This window comes from Hylobates moloch, unplaced genomic scaffold (assembly GCF_009828535.3).
Source record: "Hylobates moloch isolate HMO894 unplaced genomic scaffold, HMol_V3 SCAFFOLD_16, whole genome shotgun sequence".
NCBI classification, from domain to species: Eukaryota; Metazoa; Chordata; class Mammalia; order Primates; family Hylobatidae; genus Hylobates; species Hylobates moloch.
In genome coordinates this window covers 52,883,466-52,902,311 of record NW_026652291.1, presented here as the reverse complement: position 1 = coordinate 52,902,311, position 18,846 = coordinate 52,883,466, and the positions used below count along the sequence as shown (strand labels likewise).

Genomic DNA, 18,846 nt, shown 5'->3' with positions numbered 1-18,846 from the left:
CTTTCCCTGTGGCTCCGGCCAAGGGGCGACCGCAGTCCCCAACCGTCTTAGCCCCCACCTGCGCGGGCTCCCTGCCTCCTGAGGGCGTCCTGGGATCTCTGAGGCCGAGCAGTCGGCTCCAATCCCCACTGAGTTCCTCGTCCTCTCCAGACCCCGTGGAGGGGCAGCGTCTGGTGTACTTACATTTGAGAAGAGGAAAAGCAATCTCTTAGTCCCTAGGTTTGGCATGCAGGACTGACCTGGAGTAAGGTTCCTCTTTTATTGTCAAAGTAACAAGAGAGCGAAGTTGGTTTAGTCTCCTTTTGAGGAATATCTGTGGTGTAAACGACTCACTTGTGGGACACATGGCCCCACATGTGGAATAGACTCGGCGCCTGAAGTTTGGAAGCGCGCCTTCGAAAAGTTTCCCAAAGTTTTTTGTTTGTTTTTAGACAAAGCTATGACCCGCACAATAAAGTGTCTCAAAGCTAGCTCATCTGAATCTGAGAACTCTTAATCAGAAATCTTGACCTTTGGAGGAAAATTAATATTGAAAGTAAAATTCTATATACCTTTTCTCCTGGTTTCTAATTTGTGGCTATTTTTACTCCACCTTAGATCCCTGCCTGCTGTTTCTACTCGGAATTTTTTTTCATCTGTTGCTAGTTTAACATTTTACGGCATTGCAGACTACTAAATTAGAATTTTCTGGAGGCTAAATTAACAAGACGAAGATACTCAGCTATACTTTAGTAGGATTAGGAAAGAAAATCTAACATTGCTAGTTAAAAATACCTTTAAAGTAGTTGGGAAAAATAAAGCCCTATTTTTAGGAGACCATTCAATTGATTCCGAATGTTTATTCTATTGAATATCTTCATTTGAGGTTCACTTTTTTTTTTTTTTTCCGAGACGGAGTCTTGCTCTGTCGCCAGAAGCTGGAGTGCAATGTGGCGCGATCTCGGCTCACTGCAACCTTCGCCTTCCGGGTTGAAGGGATTCTCCTGCCTCAGCCTCCTGAGTAGCTGGAACTACAGGCACGCACCACCACGCCCAGCTAATTTTTGTGTTTTTAGGGGAGACGGGTTTCACCATTTTGGCCAGGGTGGTCTCGATCTCCTGACCTTGTGATCAGCCCGCCTCGGCCTCCCAAAGGGCTGGAATTGCAGGTGTGAGCCACCGCACCCGGCCTGGGTTCACATTTTTGTTTGGAGGGCTCTCTTGTGGTATTGATGCTTGACAATTACATTTGTTTTAAGAGTAGAGACTTTGTGACTATCACTGTTGCAAAATGGAGTGCAGTGGTGCGATCTCGGTTCACTGCAGTCTCGAACTCCCGTGCTCAAGCCATCCTTACACCTCAGCCTCTCGAGTAGCTGGGACCACACCGGGCTAATTTTTCTTTTCTTTTTTTGTAGCGATGGGGTTTTTCCTCAGGCTGGTCTCGAACTCTTGGCCTCAAGATCCTCCTGCCTTGTCCTCCCAATGTGTTGGGATTACAGGTGTGAGCCACTGCACCTGGCCCAAGAATATACTCTTGTTTTTTTTCTTTTTTTGAGACAGTTTCAATCTTGTTGCCCCAGGCTGGAGTGCAGTGGCGCTATCTCGGCCCATGGCAGTCTCTGCCTCGGGTCTCGGTTCAAGCAGTTCTCCTGCCTAAGCCTCCGGAGTAGCTGGGATTACAGGTGCGCACCACTATGCCCAGCTTTTTTTTTTTTTTTTGAGACAGAGTATCGCTCTATAGCCCAGGCTGGAGTGCAGTGGCGGGATCTGGGCTCACTGCAAGCTCTGCCTCCCGGGTTCACGCCATTCTCCCGCCTCAGCCTCCCGAGTAGCTGGGACTACAGGCACCCGCTACCACACCGGGCTAATTTTTTTGTATTTTTAGTAGAGACGGGGTTTCACCGTGTTGGCCAGGATGGTCTCAAACTCCTGATCTTGTGATCCGCCTGGCTTGGCCTTCCAAAGTGCAGGGATTACAGGCGTGAGCTACCGCGCCCGGCCAATATACTCTTAGAAAAAAAGAGGTTTAGACTAGTTGTAAAAATGAATTTATACTTAACATACAATAATGTGAATGAAGAGTATGGTTTTATTTATTTATTTATTTATTTATTTATTTATTTATTTATTTATTTATTTATTGAGACGGAGTTTCACTCTTGTTGCCCTGGCTGGAATGCGGTGGCGCGATGTCCGCTCACTGCAGCCTCCGCCTCCCGGATTCAAAAGATTCTCCTGCCTCAGCCCCCTGAGCAGCTGGGATTACAGGCGCCTGCCACCACGCCCGGCTAATTTTTGTACTTTTAGTAGAGACGGGGTTTCACCATGTTGGCCATGCTGGTCTGGAACGCCAGACCTGAAGTGATCCGCCTGCCTCGGCCTCCCAAAGTGCTGGGATTACAGGCTTGAGCCACCGCGAAGGAGTATGCTTTCATATCCTCAAAATGATTCAGTAATTTCAGCACTTAACTGCAAGCAACCTTACAAATAATGTAGAGGAGTCCCACATTCCAGGTGAAGAAATTGCACCTTACTGAAAATAAGTGATGTGCCAAATTAACAACACAGTAGCACAAGACACAGAAGGACCTTGGCCTCCTAATTCATTGTTCTTTTTAATACACTTCAATTCTTCCCTGCCCTAATCTTAAAAATTCTAGTTTAAAATTTTTCCAGACTTTGCATTTAATCTGTTACTGTGTATATCATTATGTATGCCTTATTCCTGCAAAACTGATAAATTCTTTCAGGGAATATATACCTGTCTTTTCTGTGTGGGACTGTTGAAAACACATTCTTTTTCTATGCTACCAGATGTGTGGGGGTTTTTCCATACCAAGCAGTTTTCCAGCAGGCATGAACTGAATGTCCCATAATTCAATTCTGACACATATGTACCTGAAGTTAGTCAGATCCCACAGGTTAATGGCTCAGTCCCACAAGGCTGTCCCCAACCTCAGATGGTAATCACAAGTAGTAGGTTGTCACCTATACACTCTGACTGTAAATCAGGGTTCCCGTTACTCCCTCGTTGGTTTAGTTAACTTGCTAGATAGAGTGGCTTACAGGACTCAGGGAAGTACATTTACGGGTTTATTATAAAGGATATTACAAAAGATCAGTGAACAGCCAGAAGGAAGAGATTAATAGGGCAAGGTATGGGGGAAGGGGCACACCACCATCCCAGTGTCACCAGTAGAGTCAGGATTGCAAGTTGTCCAGATTCCTGGCGTTTTGAACAAAGAATTGGACAAAACTCCAAGCAAAGAGAATGAATCAACAAAAGAACAAAAGCAGGGATTTATTGAAAACAAAGTACACTCCACAGTGTGGGAGCCGCCCTAGCAGCACTCCCCCTCCCAACCCTACCCCACCCCCGCCGCTTTACTGAATCTTCTTGGGTCCAAATACCCCCTAGAAGTTTCCCATTGGCCACTCCATGCTCACCTCATGTAAATGAAGAGGTGGCTTGCAATCGGTCTGATTGGTTGCCAGACCCCCCACTCCCATCAGTCCGCTTGGTTGTGGACAGCGACCATTCAGTGGCTAGAGTGAAGTTACAAAGTTGCAAATGAAGATTCCACCCGCAATCAGTCTGATTTGTTGAGGACAGCCGATTTCCCGTCTACTGTGCAGAAAAGGTAGGTCGTTTGCAACAGGAGTAGCCTCTGGTCCTTTTGTTACTTAGGCGTGGAAAGTTAGGGTTTTCCCTTCAATTTAGTTCTGGGAAGTCGGGGTGAAACAGCCTTAGATTCCCTGTCTCCAGACCTTATTCACCTGCCTCACTAGCACCTCCAGTGTTTTCATCCATAAGCTCAACAAATCTTATTCAACGGTTTTTGTAGAACTTCATCTCCATCCGCTCCCATAGAGGTGTGTGTGTGTGAGGCTGAGAGTTCAACCCTCTTGTCACATGGTCTTTCTGGTGACTGGCCCCACCCTAAATCACTTCATTAGCATAGTCAGGTTTGATCAAAATAAGTGGCTCATAAATAACCAAAGACACTCCTATTAGAAAATTCCAAGAGTTTTAGGAGGACTGTGACAGGAACTGGAGAGAAAGACCATGTATTTCATATTGTATCAGAAGGACAGAGGTAATGCTTAAAGCTAGTGGATAATGATGCAAGTATTGTCTGCTGAAAGCCAGTTCATTCCATATTTCATAATATTGCATGTTTGGTATCTTTTGGTTGCAAGCAACAAAAACGAACTTAAGAAAAAGAAGTAATTAAATCCGGCCGGGCACGGTGGCTCACGCCTGTAATCCCAGCACTTTGGGAGGCCGAGGCGGACGGATCACGAGGTCAGGAGATCATGACCATCCTGGCTAACACGGTAAAACCCCGTCTCTACTAAAAATATACAAAAAAAAAAAAATTAGCCAGGTTTGGTGGTGGGCGCCTGTAGTCCCAGCTACTTGGGAGGCTGAGGCAGGAGAATGGCGTGAACCCGGGAGGCGGAGCTTGCAGTGAGCCGAGATCTTGCCACTGCACTCCAGTCTGGGAGACAGAGCGAGACTCCATCTCAAAAAAAAAAAAAACAAAAAACGTAATTAAATCCAGAAGGGTAGTGATGCAGCTAGTTTCAAGGATTTGACCAAACCTAGGTATTATAAAACTTCAGAACTGCCTTTGTCTCTCATGAGTTCTTATCTCTACTTTCTCTCAGAGTCTCTGCTTTCTCTCTGGCTTTTCCAAAATGTGAAGCTTGGCCATCTGGGGTCACACCTTTATGAGCTTGGTTATTGAGGAATAAAACTGAACACTTCCAGCTTCTGTGATTGAAATCTAGAGGAATCGCCCAATTTAGGTCATGTTCCCACACTTTGGATCAGTCACTGTAGCCAGGAAAGGGCAGATACAATGGGGGGCCCAATCTAGGTCCTATCCCTAATTCCTTGGCTAGAGGAGTGAAGTTTATTGTTAGTAGCCCTCCCACCAAAACCATAGGAACATTTCCACAGGTAGAGGGTACTTTCTGGGCTGATAAAGCTATACATAGGGGCCACATAAATAAACTATTAAATAGGAGCGTATAGTTATTCATAATAAACTGACTAATAAGCACTGTTAATTTTCTAATCTCCAGTGAGTTAATGTAAAGTGTCAAATGGTCTTAAGTAGTTAGAGTGATCACCCAGCATTGTTTCTTTGACGTAGAGAGCACTACCTGGAAAGCCAAATTACAGACCAAATTTAATAAAAACGGAATTCAAGCAGAGTTAAGTGAATGCTTTTAATATTAATGTGATCAAGCTATGATAGTTTGATGATTCTGTCACCTCTACAAGAATATTACTTTCACATTTCTTGAAATATTGGTATTTGTATAGGACAGTGCTAACAAAAATTTAGTATAGATCAGTCCGTTTGCGAAAAGATTGTTACTTTTTTTGTTTAAAACTTTTTCATGAATTTCCATTGTTTTGAAGATGAAGTTTAAACCCTTGACATTTCCAGGGTCCTGTATGGTCTGGCATCTGCATACCTCTCTAACCTCATTATGAGCTACTCTTCTTGCTCCTTTCTCTGTAAGCCCTAGCCATATTTATCTTCTCTCAGTTCCTGGAATGCTTTAATTTCCACCCCCCACCCCCGCCCTCAGGGCCTTTATGTTTGCTATTTTCTCCTGCCTTGGCCGCCAGCACCTTCCTTACCCTCACCTAATTAACTGCTTACCCTTGGGTTAGAACCCACTTCAGGCAACATTTCTTCAGAGAAGCTTTTCCTGTTTGCCAGTTTCTCTAACTCCTTTCCTCATCCTCTAGACTGGTTCAATTCCCCAGGTACTATAGCACTTGGTACTTTAATACTACCTTTGTAACACTTACAATTTTTGGTCATTGTCTATTTTCCATTTAGACTGAACCTTTCATAAGAGAGCTTAGATATTAGGAAGAAGGAGCAGCTGATAGTACCAATTTTTAAGCAAATTGGTTGTAGCTGGGGCTGTTGGTTTTATAATTTAAAAGTTAATGTTTTATCTTCTCTTCTGATAGAAAATGAAATATTTATTTCCATTGCAGTTTAGCAACTTTCCATGTTTCCCTTTCCATTTTTCTTGTGAATCCCGTAGTACAGGATCAAAGATAGGAATTACTTAACATACCTGGCTGAGGATTCCTTTTCTAGCTCTTTTATTTAGAATGGTGCTTTTTATCCCTTACTGTAGAGTAAGGAATTTTTTAAAAATACTGATGCCTGGACCCTACCAGCACTTATTGTAGTTTAATTTATCTGAATGAAGCTAGATGATTCTAATGTGCAGTCAGGTTTAAAAATTGCTGGTTTAGAAAATATCTTGAGTACTCTTCTGCCCCTCTAGTCCCTGCCCATCCTCTCTTTTTATTTGAGTGAAATATTTTCTTTTCTCCTTTGGTTTACGCAAAGATCAAGCTTGGTGTGGGAATTAGAGGAAAAGCACTTTGGAGGGATTTACCTATTTTTTGTAGGAGAGAAACTGCAATACTAACTTTTCTGTTTTGTGGAATGTCCCAGTGCAAGTCTAGTATTCTGATGTTTTTTTTCTTCCCCAAACTGTTGCCCCCCACCTCCAACCTATGTACAATTTGTATTCTATTTTAGTATTGTGTATATAGGATTCGGCACTATCCTCAAACGTATGAACATATCCCCTGCGGATAAGAGGGGACTACTGTATTTGTAAAAGTTCGTATTTCATATTTCAGTCCATATAACAATTATTTTATCTAATGGTTACAGTCTATATCCTTCATTGATGTGTTTATTTGAGGGTCTTTGAACATTTTTGTAACTTTTTTTTCTATCCAAATGCAGTTTTATAGATCATTTATATGGGAAGGAAGGAGATAATTCTGAAGGATGTTTTAACATGTGGTACCTTCTAGCTCATGTTGATTGAAAGATTTTCACTTGTGAATTAATTTTTCTCAGAATCATGGTGTTATTTTGAGGGTTATTTTGGTTTATCTAGCTTGTCTCGGTTTGGTTAATGTGGTTGAACTGCTTGGCTACTCATAAGGTTTGGGAAATTGATTTCTACAAATTAATTACAGTAGTAGCTTAAAATAGATCATTGGTGGTGATATGGAGATGCCTCCATTAATACCACGGTTTCTAAAATGATAGATTTCAGGAGTAGTGTGAGCAGGCTGAGATTAAGAATTAAGTGTGATAGCGGCAAGACTTGGTTATTAGACACGTGTTCAGACAGATGGATATGTGGTAGAAGAAGACTATGAGCATTCAGACTTAAAATCTTGGTTAGTAGGATCCATGGACAGGCAGGGGTTTTTTTTGTTTGTTTTTTAACAGGTTGGAGTGCAGTGGAGCGATCTCGGCTCACTGCAAACTCCACCTCCTGGGTTCACGCCATTCTCCTGCCTCAGCCTCCCAGGTAGCTGGGACTACAGGCGCCTGCCACCATGCCCGGCTAATTTTTTGTATTTTTAGTAGAGACGGGGTGTCACCGTGTTAGCCAGGATGGTCTCGATCTCCTGACTCTGTGATCCGCCCGCCTCGGCCTCCCAAAGTGCTGGGATTACAGGTGTGAGCCATTGCGCCCAGCCGACAGGCAGGTTTAAGATTTGTTCTGTAGGTGGTAATCTGGGTTAGGGCAGCAAAGAAGGTGGATTCTGAGATCAGCATCTGATGATAACACCAGGAGTAGTTCCAAATGAAATTTTCTGTGAGAGAAAGCTTTCTAGGTTTTAAAGGATCCATACCTATTGCAGTAATTACTAATGTTCTCTGAAGAAGGCTTCTTATCTGTCCTGTGACTAGGAATAATTTTTCATTCCCTCCTACTATACAGCTTGCTTTTCTCTCTTATAATATCTTCCATATATATATATATCTCAAGAGAGTCTTTCATGTTGTATTACATATAACCTTATGGAAAGCTCAAAATTTCTTTGAAGCCTCTTGTTTTGCTAAAAGGTTCAGGTAAATTTTGCATTCTATCCCATATGTGCCTGTCTGTTTTAATATAAAAATTGTTTAAATTAGTAACCAGTGAAAATACTGTTTCTCCCTAAAGAATTTTTTTGATAAAATTGATACTTCAGTGGTTTTGAGTGTCTTTTGGCATATTGCCAAACGAAGGTGTTGAGGAAATGCCACTCCAAAATATGACACCTTGGTATATTGATTACTTTAAGTTGGAAACACTTGCAAAGTAGCAAATGCAAAGAAAGACTTTCTCTGAACTCCTGTTACCTACCTAAGGACAGATCCTCCAAAAGAAGCTCAATTTGCTCCTAGGGAGTTTGATCAACCAGAGAAGATTATCTCTTATCACTGAAGAGGAGAGTAAAAGTCAGCACTACACCCAGACAAACTGTCACAAAGTATCATCTATTATTATTCTAAGGGCCCACTTATCTTTCTCCAGAATTATTCTTCTAAAATGCCTATATACCCCTACCCCCATCCTATATAAAGGGTATATAAGCTCCTAAATATCACTGTTTTGTTCTTTTTTGTATACACTTTTCTTTCCTGTGATACCCCCATGCACATAATAAATTTGTATACCTTTTCACCTTTTAGTTTATTTCATAGACTGGTTTTAAATGTCACTGATTTTTTTTGTTTATTTGTTTTTGGTATATACTTTTTAAAAATATCACTTTTTTTTTTTTTTGGTATACACTTTTCTTTCCTGTGATACTCCCATACACATAATAAATTTGTATACCTTTTCTCCATTTAGTTTATTTCATAGACTGTTATCGAATCCTAACGGTAGAGGGAAAGCCTTCCTTCCCTTACACAAGTATTTCCCAGAATATATGTACACCATTCCTTGATATTTGTTGCCCTGTTTTTTTTCTTTAATTACACAAAATTTAGTGATTTCACCTTAGATAAATTCAAAAGTACACATTTCTTTAATTGATTTTCTTCTTTCTCACAGCTCTGACAAGTTGCTTCAGGAAGATAAGGCTGGCTGTTAGACTACTTGAGAATCTTTTAAAAAGAAAAAAGTCAATAGCATTTAGTGCAGTAGATCTCTGAAATGCATCTATTTTGTGCTTATTCTATGTCAGGCACTGTGCTTATCATTAGGGGTACCATGACTAAAAAGAGTCTTTGGCCTAAAGTCTTTAAAAACTGTTTTCTTTTTCCTTTCTTTTTTTTTTTTTTTTCTTGAGATAGGGTCTGTCTCTGTTGCCCAGGCTGGAGTGCAATGGCACCATCATGACTCACTGCAGCCTCAACCTCCCAAGCCCAAGTGATCTTCCTGCCTCAGCCTCCCAAGTAGCTAGGACCTCAGTCATGCACCACCACCGCACCTGGCTAATTTTTTAGTTTTTGTAGAGATGAGGTCTCCCTATGTTGGCCCAGGCTGGTCTTGAACTTGGGCTCAAGCCATCCTCCTGCCTCAGCCTTCCAAAGGGCTGGGATTACAGGTGTGAGCTACCATACCTAGCTAAAAAACTCATATATAAAAAGATTACCATAACGTATTGGTAAGTTAAAGAATCTAGGCTGGGCGCGTGGCTCATGCCTGTAATCCCAGCACTTTGGGAGGCCGAGGCAGGTGGATCACGAGGTCAGGAGTTCAAGACCAGCCTTGCCAAGATGGTGAAACCCCATCTCTACTAAAAATACAAAAATTAGCCAGGTTTGGTGGTGGGCGCTTGTAATCCCAGCTACTCGGGAGGCTGAGGCAGATAATTGCTTGAACCTGGGAAGTGGAGATTGCAGTGAGCCAAGATCATGCCACTGCATTGCACTCCAGCCTGGGCAACAGAGCGAGACTCCGTCTCAAAAAAAAATAAAATAAAATAAAGTATCTGGTAAACAATTATGTTTCCCTCATTGCTGGCTTAGAAATTACATGCTTTATTTCTATTCTGTTAAATATCCATAAATTAATCATTATTTTATGCAGCCAATATTTGTTTAATTGTAACTATATGTTTGCCGTAAAGTTCATTCTTACATTGAAAGACTGTATAGTGTATTGATTAAGAGAATGAACTCTGGATTCAGACTATCTGGATCCAAAATCAAGTTACTTAGGTTCTCTATGACTAAAATAGACAATGATAGTATCCTTTCTTCAAAGAACATCTTAACTTTTTTTCTTTAAAGATATTTTTCTGAGCGTATATTCTTAATTAACAGTTATTTTTGTCCTGCCACTTTGTATGAATTATTCGTATCCTCTGGCTTCTATTCATGCAATTGAGAAGTCAGTGTCCATCTGATTGTCCTTCCTTTGTATGTAATCTGTCTTTTGTCTAGTTGATCAATAAAGGTAAAATTTATATAGTGTAATGTACAAATAGTAAGTGTGCAATTCATTGAGTTTTGATAAACATACACTAATGTAATCCGCCCCATCAAGATACACGAACATTCTATTAGCATAGAAGGTTACACCTATTTCCAGGCATTTCCTCTCCCATTCCACAATAGGAAACCGGATTTCTATCAACATAGATTGGTTTTCCTTGCTCTTGAACTTGATACAAATGGAATCATGCAAATGGACTCTTTTGTGTGTGGCTTTCTTCACTGAGCATAGTGTCAATGAAATTCATCCATGTTGTTGTGTTTATGAGTACTTCATAGACTTTTATCCCTGGGTACTATTCCTTTGTATGAAGAGACCATAGACATTTGAGTTCTTTGAGACTACAATAAATAAAGCTGCTATAAATATTCATGTACAAGTCTTTGTGTGGATATATGTTTATATATATATATATATGTGTATATATATATATATATATATATATATATATATTTTTTTTTTTTTGGTAAAGCCCAGGAGTGGAATGGCTAGATATTACAATAGGGTAGGTGTATGTTTACCATTTCATTTTACATTCCCACCAGCAATGTATGAGAGTCCCAGTTGCTCCACATCATCACCAGCATTTGGTGTTGTCAATTTTTTTTACTTTAACCATTCTAATGGTATGTAATGATATCTTTTGATTTTACTTTTGAGTTTCGTGTGTGTGTGTGTGTGTGTGTGTGTGTGTGTGTGTGTGTGAGAGAGAGAGAGAGAGATGGAGTCTCACTCTGTCACCCAGGCTGGAGTGTAGTGGTGCAGTCTCGGCTCACTGCAATTTCCACCTCCCAGATTCAAGCAACTCTCCTGCCTCAGCCTCCCGAGTAGCTGGGACTACAGGCATGCCACCTCCATGCCTGGCTAATTTTTATATTTTTAGTAGAGACAGGGTTTCACCATGTTGCCCAAGCTGGTCTCAAACTTCTGGGCTCAAGTGATCCACTTACCTCTGTCTGCCAGAGTGCTTGATAATTTACAGGCATAAGCCACCGCACCTGGCCTATTCACTGATCTTTAATTTCAATTATACTTCTTATTTCTACATATTCTGTGTTTTTAAAAATCAATTTCTTAGTCTTTGGTCATATTTTAATACTGTAATTTCTTTAAATTTTTTATATTTTTCGTTATTGCTTATAATATCTGCAGTTTTGTAAGTGTAACTCAGTTGTTTCTGCTTTCTGTGGTGGCTCATTTCCTGTTTTTAAATTAGTTTTTGATTGTGAGCTTGTTGGGACTTTATCTGTGTGAATTATTTCTGATCTAGGTTTAAGGTCTGTTTTTCTAGAGAATATGCATTTGCTTCTTCCAGGAATCCAGGGATGCAATCTATTCAGGACCACTTACATTAAATTCTCACTTGGTCTCACAAAAGTAATTGAATTCCAACCCCAAACTTGAGTGGATGCCAGATTGTGATTCGGAAGACCCCACTCCACCACTACCAATACCTACCCAGAGCCAAAGCTAGGAAAGACAAGAGTATACTCACTTCTGTGGGATGAGTTGAGTTTTTGTTTTTTTTTTTTCCTTCCCTAGTTTATCTTTCACTGAGGATGTTGCCTTTGGGAGTTCTAGCTTTTTGGTCTTGATCTGAGTTCGACTTTGAGCAGATCATAGACTTTGTCTTAGTTTACAAATACATTTCCACTTAAAATAAGGCCATAGTGAAGATGTAGAACAACTAGAAGTCCCATACATTGCTGGTGGGAGTGTACAGTGGTTTTGGAAAACTTTTGGCAGTATCTAGTAAAGCCAAACATAGGCCTACCCTGTGTCAAAAGACAAAATTACAACAAATTTAGCTTAAAAATCTAACTGGCTTTTATTAGTGGTTCATGAATCAGGCAATGTGTCATCAAAAGATTTAGAAAAGGCATTTCAGTGTGCTGAGCAGAGGAAGTTGGATTTATAGGCAAAATCTAGCTAAATAAAGCAGAAATGAAACAAAAAGTGGATTGGTCATTTCAAAGTTAGTTTCTTTATAGTGTTATAACACAGGGGACTTCCTTATGCTGGCTCGGGATTACTGGCCTCCTTCTGATTGATTGCTATGAATCTTTTGGTTTTTTTTTTTTTTTTTTTGAGATGGAGTTTCACGGTTGTTGCCCAGGCTGGAGTGCAATGCCGCGATCTCAGCTCACTGCAACCTCTGCTTCCAGGTTCAAGTGATTCTCCTGCCTCCGCCTCCCAAGTAGCTGGGATTACAGGCTCCCGCCACCATGCCCGGCTAATTTTTGTATTTTTAGTAGAGACGGAGTTTCACCATGTTGGCCAGGCTGGTCTCAAACTCCTGAGCTCAGGTGATCCACCTGCCTCAGCCTCCCAAAGTGCTGGGATTACAGGTGTGAGCCACAGCGCCCGGCTTTTTTATTTTTTTAAACTGTCATTACTCGGGTTTTATAGTCTACTACTATATTGCTGAGAATAGTTTTCAAGATTAAAAACAAAAATGTTTTCTGTTTCTCTTAGTTAAAAAAAAAACCTGTCTCTCATTGTAGGATTATTATTCTCTCTTTTCATTATAGATGTATACCATTTCTACCTACTGTGTTAAAAATACTTTTCTGGGCCGGGGGCAGTGGCTCACTCCCGAAATCCTAGCACTTTGGGAGGCCGAGGCGGGCAGATCACGAGGTCAGGAGATCGAGACCATCTTGGCTAACACGGTGAAACCCCGTCTGTACTAAAAGCACACAAAAAAATTCTGGCCTGGTGGTGGGCGCCTGTAGTCCCAGCTACTTGGGAGGCTGAGGCAGGAGAATGGCGTGAACCCAGGAGATGGAGCTTGCATTGAGCCAAGATCGTGCCACTGCACCTCAGCCTGGGTGACAGTGCAAGACTCAGTCTCAAAAAAAATAAAAATAAAAAATACTTTTCTGACTTGGAGAATCTGGGTGAAGGGTAAATGGAATTCCTTGTACTATTTTTGCAGCTTTTCTATAATCCTAAAATTATTTCCAAATGGTTAAAAAAATATTTTCCAGACTACTTCAGAAACCTAATTACTAGTAATAATTCTGAGTTTTAAGCAACCAACTTAGAAACTTTTGGAATGCAATCAACCCACTGACAAATGAGGACTATCTATATTATAATTTTTTTTTTTTAGAGTCTCAGTCTGTCACCCACACTGGAGTGGTGGGGTGATCTCAGCTCATTGCAACCTCTGCCTCCCAGGCTCAAGCGATCTTCCCACCTCAGCCTCCTGTGTAGATGGGATTACAGGCAGGCTCCACCATGCCCAACTAATTTTTTTTGTGTTTTTAATAGAGAAGGGGTTTCACCCTGTTTCCCAGGCTGGTCTCAAACTCCCGAGCTTAAGCAATCTGCCTGCCTCGGCATCCCAAAGTGCTGAGATTACAGGCATGAGCCACAGAGCCTGGCCTTTTAGTCTATTTCGATTCTTCATTTCAATACACTACAATTACTTTTCTCTTTTTCTAACTTTTAAAATATTTTTTATCTTTTACCATTGACATTTTGTGTTGTTTTACAACTTCTTTATATTGGTCTGCATTCCAAAGACAAAATGAAGTCTCTTATGTTTTGTGATATGTGTTAAAATAATTGAGCTAGACAAGAATGTTAGGCCCAAGTGAGATGAAGGAAAGGCTCTTTGATAAGCATTTGGCATTTTAGATCAGAGATGGCAAGTACGTATGACATAGCATTCTTCTTTTATCCATTTCAGATATTATTTGTTGATCAGATACTCTTCTTCCTGTCTTGGACCACACAATGTTTTAGGTATCTACTGTCAGTTGATTAGAGTTGGCATGAGAAACAAAAAAAATCTATTGACATCTCTGACTTAGAAGATCAGTTTTGGGAGAATCTTCTGGAATATGTATTCTAAAGTTTAATGAGCAATTTCATTCATTATATGAAGTAACATAATAATTCTGGAAGCCTAGTTATTTAAAGAATGCCTTAAGCTTTGTTTCTTGTCACTTCAATTTTCAGATGTTTGTGAAACCAAGTCTGCTATTTTAATAAAATGTTCTTAAAGTATAATGTAACTTTAAAAAATCTACGTACTTGTATGTCACATCTTCAGCCTTTAATTGGGTGACTTTTTAAATGTTACCTACTTTTATTCTTATGTTTTCCTTCCCTTTTAAAGGAGTGGACCTACCCTATGAGACGAGAGATGCAGGTATGGCAACCTTTTCTTTGTTCAAACCAACCCATGTTATTATTATAATAAGAACTTTAGTTTATAGGATTTGAGACCTGCTGATTCATGATCTGTAGGTTCATCATTATGTATTTTAAATAATGAATTATTTTAAATATTTAAGGTTAATCTTGGATCTTAAAAAGATGGGAAATTAGATTAGAAAGAGGAACGTAGTAATAGGTGTATGTGCTTAATGAGTCACTTTCTCTTGGTTTTTTTTTTTTGAAACAGAGTTTCACTCTTGTTGCCCAGGCTGGAGTGCAATGGCACGATCTCGGCTTACTGCATCCTCCGCCTCCCGGGTTCAAGCGATTTTCCTGCCTCAGCCTCCTGAGTAGCTGGGATTACAGGCATGCGGCACCACGCCCGGCTAATTTTGTATTTTAGTAGAAACGGGGTTTCTCCATGTTGGTCAGGCTGGTCTCACACTCCTGACCTCAGGTGATCCACCGACCTCAGATGATCCACCCACCTCGGCCTCCCAAAGTGCTGGGATTACACGCATGAGCCACCGCGCCTGGCCAATGAGTCACTTTCTTTTTCCTCACATGAAAAATTGGATACCTTCCTTGTATTCCTTTTGAAAGCAGTTTGCTTTCTCTGTCTAGATAAGTTAGGGAGAGTTGACTGTACAACAAATAAGCATTGTTCATTTTGTGTCTGATTTTTAATCAACTTCCATAATTAAGTCTTTTAGAAGATCAAATTGAATACTTTCGGTTTGGAATGAATTAAATGATAGCTAACCCTCATAGCAGTTCATTTTCTTTTGCATTTCATACCATTTACCGTCAAGTCTGTTTGCCCCAGGATTAAGCAGTGTCTTGTTCCTGGGAATCTCATGACTTCTAAAAATCTGTTACTTTTCTCTCTTAATGAAAATTCACTTTGAAAAAATATGTGAGTACCTTTGAGGCATTTTACTTGGTGCTATGAGGAATGCAAAGATAACTAAATGTAATTTCTGCCCACAAAAGCCTGGTGGGAGAAAACAGTTTTATATACAAATAATTATTACTTATAGAACTCAACTATAAAGTTACTGTTAGTATCTAGGGTGTGATATATCCAGACTGAAAGCTTTCTATATTGAATTTACATAGAATAAATTTGAATTCAGCATCTGGAAGGTACATATTTAAATTGTTGAAATTTTGTCAACTGGCAAATATTTGAATTTGGGATTTTTATGTTACAGTAATAATTTGCTTCTGTTAACTATAGATAATAGTTTTAGGTCGGGCACAGGAGTTCACGTCTGTAATTCCAGCCGTTTGGGAGGCTGAGGCAGAAGGATCGCTTGAGCCCAGGAGTTCCTCATCAGCCTGGGCAACATAGTGAGACTTCGTCACTATTTTTTAAAGAAAAAAAAAAAAGATTAAAAAAATAGATAATAGTTCCAATCTTGTTGTATCTTGTGCTGCTTTTGATTTGGCCAAATAAGGTTTGTCTTATTTATATAGTCTTATAGATTTAAACTGCTGATGGTAAATACCTCAAATTTTTTTTTTCTAGGAAATTTTACCTGGATTGTTCTTAGGACCATATTCATCTGCTATGAAAAGCAAGGTATGAACTTTGTTAAATTCATCAAGAGAGACTTTTATTAACCAACTTTTCTTGGGTAAGTTTTTTAGTAGTAAAGAGTTTTATTTTAGGGAGCATCCACAAATACTGTCTGTTAACAGTAATTGTCACTCTGGAGTACCTTCCTCTTTCCCTATTTTACTAGACCAGTAGTTCTCAAGTGTTTCACCACAAATCACAGAGTTTTTGTTTATTCCTCATGAAATTTGTATGTTTGAAAAATTTACCAAATAACTGACCTTTAATAACTTATTTACTTTCTAAAATACTAGACATCTGTAATTGCTAATCATAGCTTCAGAACAATATGAGATATAGTTAAAGCCCTAAATAAGGAATTTCGATGTTTAGTTAAACCTTCCTTATCAAGGGTAAGACTGTGTGTGTTAATTGAAAGTGATTCACCTTAGTTCTGTTTTGCCAGCCAGACTTCAGAGAGCTGGTTGGTATCCCTGATCTGAAATTTGAAACGTTTTGAGCACCAGTATGTCACTCGAAGGAAATCCTCATTGGAGTATTTCAGATTTCGGATTTTTGGATTAGGGATGCTCAGTTATAAGTATAATGCAAATAGGCAAAACAAACAAATCCAAACTCTGAAATATTTCCGGTCCCCAGCATTTTAGATAAGGGATATTCAATCTGTATAGATATTCTACATAGTCAAACTTTAATAGACTTACTCAGTTGCAGTTAAAATAGGTAGATCTCATTTTAATAAATATAGCAATGTTCTTGCCACTTCTAAAAGATTCAGTGCTACTAATTCTCTGAGTTACAACGTGGAACATATCACAGATGTCTTTCCCCAATACTTTGCCTGTTCAGAAGTCAGTATACTTAAATTGTGTTTGATATCTCTGTAATTTAATTTGATGTTCTTAGGAATTTAACCGGTTTTAAAAGGTCATTAATTTTGAAACTGGAAGGTTTTTTTGACGGTTGAGACATGGCTAAGAGTACACCTGGTCATCTTGATGATTTTTGCTTAGTTGGAAAGATAGGGAGTTAGTAAAAACAAGTACTAGGGAAAGGATAGGGCAGGTAACTATAGACATAGCTGTAATTTATTTTGTAAAAGACAGATGTAAACAAGGTTATTGTCCTTATAATTTGCTATTCACCAAGTACTAGTCTTCCAGATGGTTTTAATTTACATTTTTAAAATTCCTACTGTACTTTATAAATATACATACAGTATTTATCACATTAAATTAAAGTATTTGTTTAAAGGTCTATCTCCTCAATGGGAGGCTGAGGCAGGCGGATTACATGAGGCCAGGGGTTCAAGACCAGCCTGGCCAACATGGCAAAACCTTGTCTCTACTAAAAATACAAAAATTAGCTGGTTATGGTGGTACACATCTGTAATCCCAGCTACTCGTGAGGCTGAGGCATGAGAATTGCTTGAACCTGGGAGGTAGAAGTTGCAGTGAGCCAACATGCCACCACTGTACTCCAGCCTGGTTGATGGAGTGAGACTTTGTCTCAAAACGAAACAAAAACACACACACAAAAAGGTCTAGTTCTTCAAAACTTCTTTCTTGAAATGTCACCATGGTCTTATTAGACAGGAAAAGCCTCTATGGCAGTTTATTTCCCACCCTAGGTAACCATAATATAGCCCATATTTCTTTTCATACAATTATCTAAAAACAACAACAAAAAATAATAATGGAGATAAACCTGAATGGATAAACTCCTTTTTAAACACTCATTTATTGTTATTATTTTGTGGGAGAGGAGTGGGGTCTCGCTCTGTTACCCAGGCTGGAGTACAGTGGCGCACTCTTATAGCTCACTGTAACCTCAAACTCCTGGGGTCAAGCTGTCTTCCCGCCTTAGCCTCCCAAGTAGCCAGGACTACAGGCACACACCACCACGCCTGGCTTAATTCTCAAAGTTTTTGTAGAGGTGGAGTCTGGCTGTGTTGCCCAGGCTAGTCTCAAATTCCTGGCTTGAAGTGATCCTCCTACCTTGGCCTCCCAAAGCACTGGGATTACAGGCATGACCCCCGTGCCTGGCCACATTTACTTAAGTATATCTTTTTATTAAATTCAAATACAGTTTAAATAAAAGGGAAAAATTTAGGGCCTTTGTAACTAGTAAACTATTTGTAAAGTTTTTCTACTGTTTTTAAATGTGAGGTAAGGTCATAATTTGCTTTATATTAGGTTGGTGCAAAAGTAATTGCAGATCTGCCTTTGAAAAGTACAAAATCTATTCGCTGTTACGTTAGGGCTCTATTTTGATAGTTTATTTTTACTTAGTAGTAGTCTAATGGGCCTTCAAAACTTGTTTAAGCATACTTATACATAATTATGTGCATCGTCTTGTACTTTCTCACATTCATAAAGTAGATAAGAAAACTTCATAGACATCAAGTGTAAACAAAGGACTTAATGTTGAATTTGTTGTGGCAATTGGCACAAATCTCAATATAGAACACTGGTTAATTATTAATCTTACCAAATACTTATCTCACTTTCCCTAACTCAGGTTACACTCAAGAAATACAAAGATAATTGAATTCTAATCTATGCTGACATAAAACTTGCTGCAGAAATTAACACTTAAAACTTGCAAATTATATTGTCTTAGCTCAGGCTGCTCAAACAAAATACCATAGACAGGGTGGCTTAAACAACAGACGATTATTTCTCTGAGTTCTGGAGGCTGGAAAGTCCACAGTCATGGTCCCGCTCTGGTGAGGACCCTCTTGCTGGCTTGCAGATCCCTCCCTTCTTGCTGTATCCTCACACGGCCAAGAGAACGAGTTCTTGCCTCTTCTTACAAAGGTA

General features: G+C 39.6%; 1 protein-coding gene across 2 annotated transcripts in view; it reads left to right on the top strand.

Moving 5' to 3' along the window:
• The window catches only part of STYX (serine/threonine/tyrosine interacting protein), a 62,453-nt gene that overhangs the window by 474 nt on the left and 43,133 nt on the right, over positions 1-18,846 (top strand). For both annotated transcript variants that reach the window (XR_004244608.2, XM_032135073.2), the window contains 2 exons: positions 14,402-14,434; positions 15,974-16,027. Coding sequence is in view for 1 of the 2 variants with exons in the window: in XM_032135073.2 (XP_031990964.1) it covers positions 14,402-14,434; positions 15,974-16,027 (87 nt within the window). In the remaining variant the exon portion in view is untranslated. The remainder of the gene's footprint in view (positions 1-14,401; positions 14,435-15,973; positions 16,028-18,846) is intronic.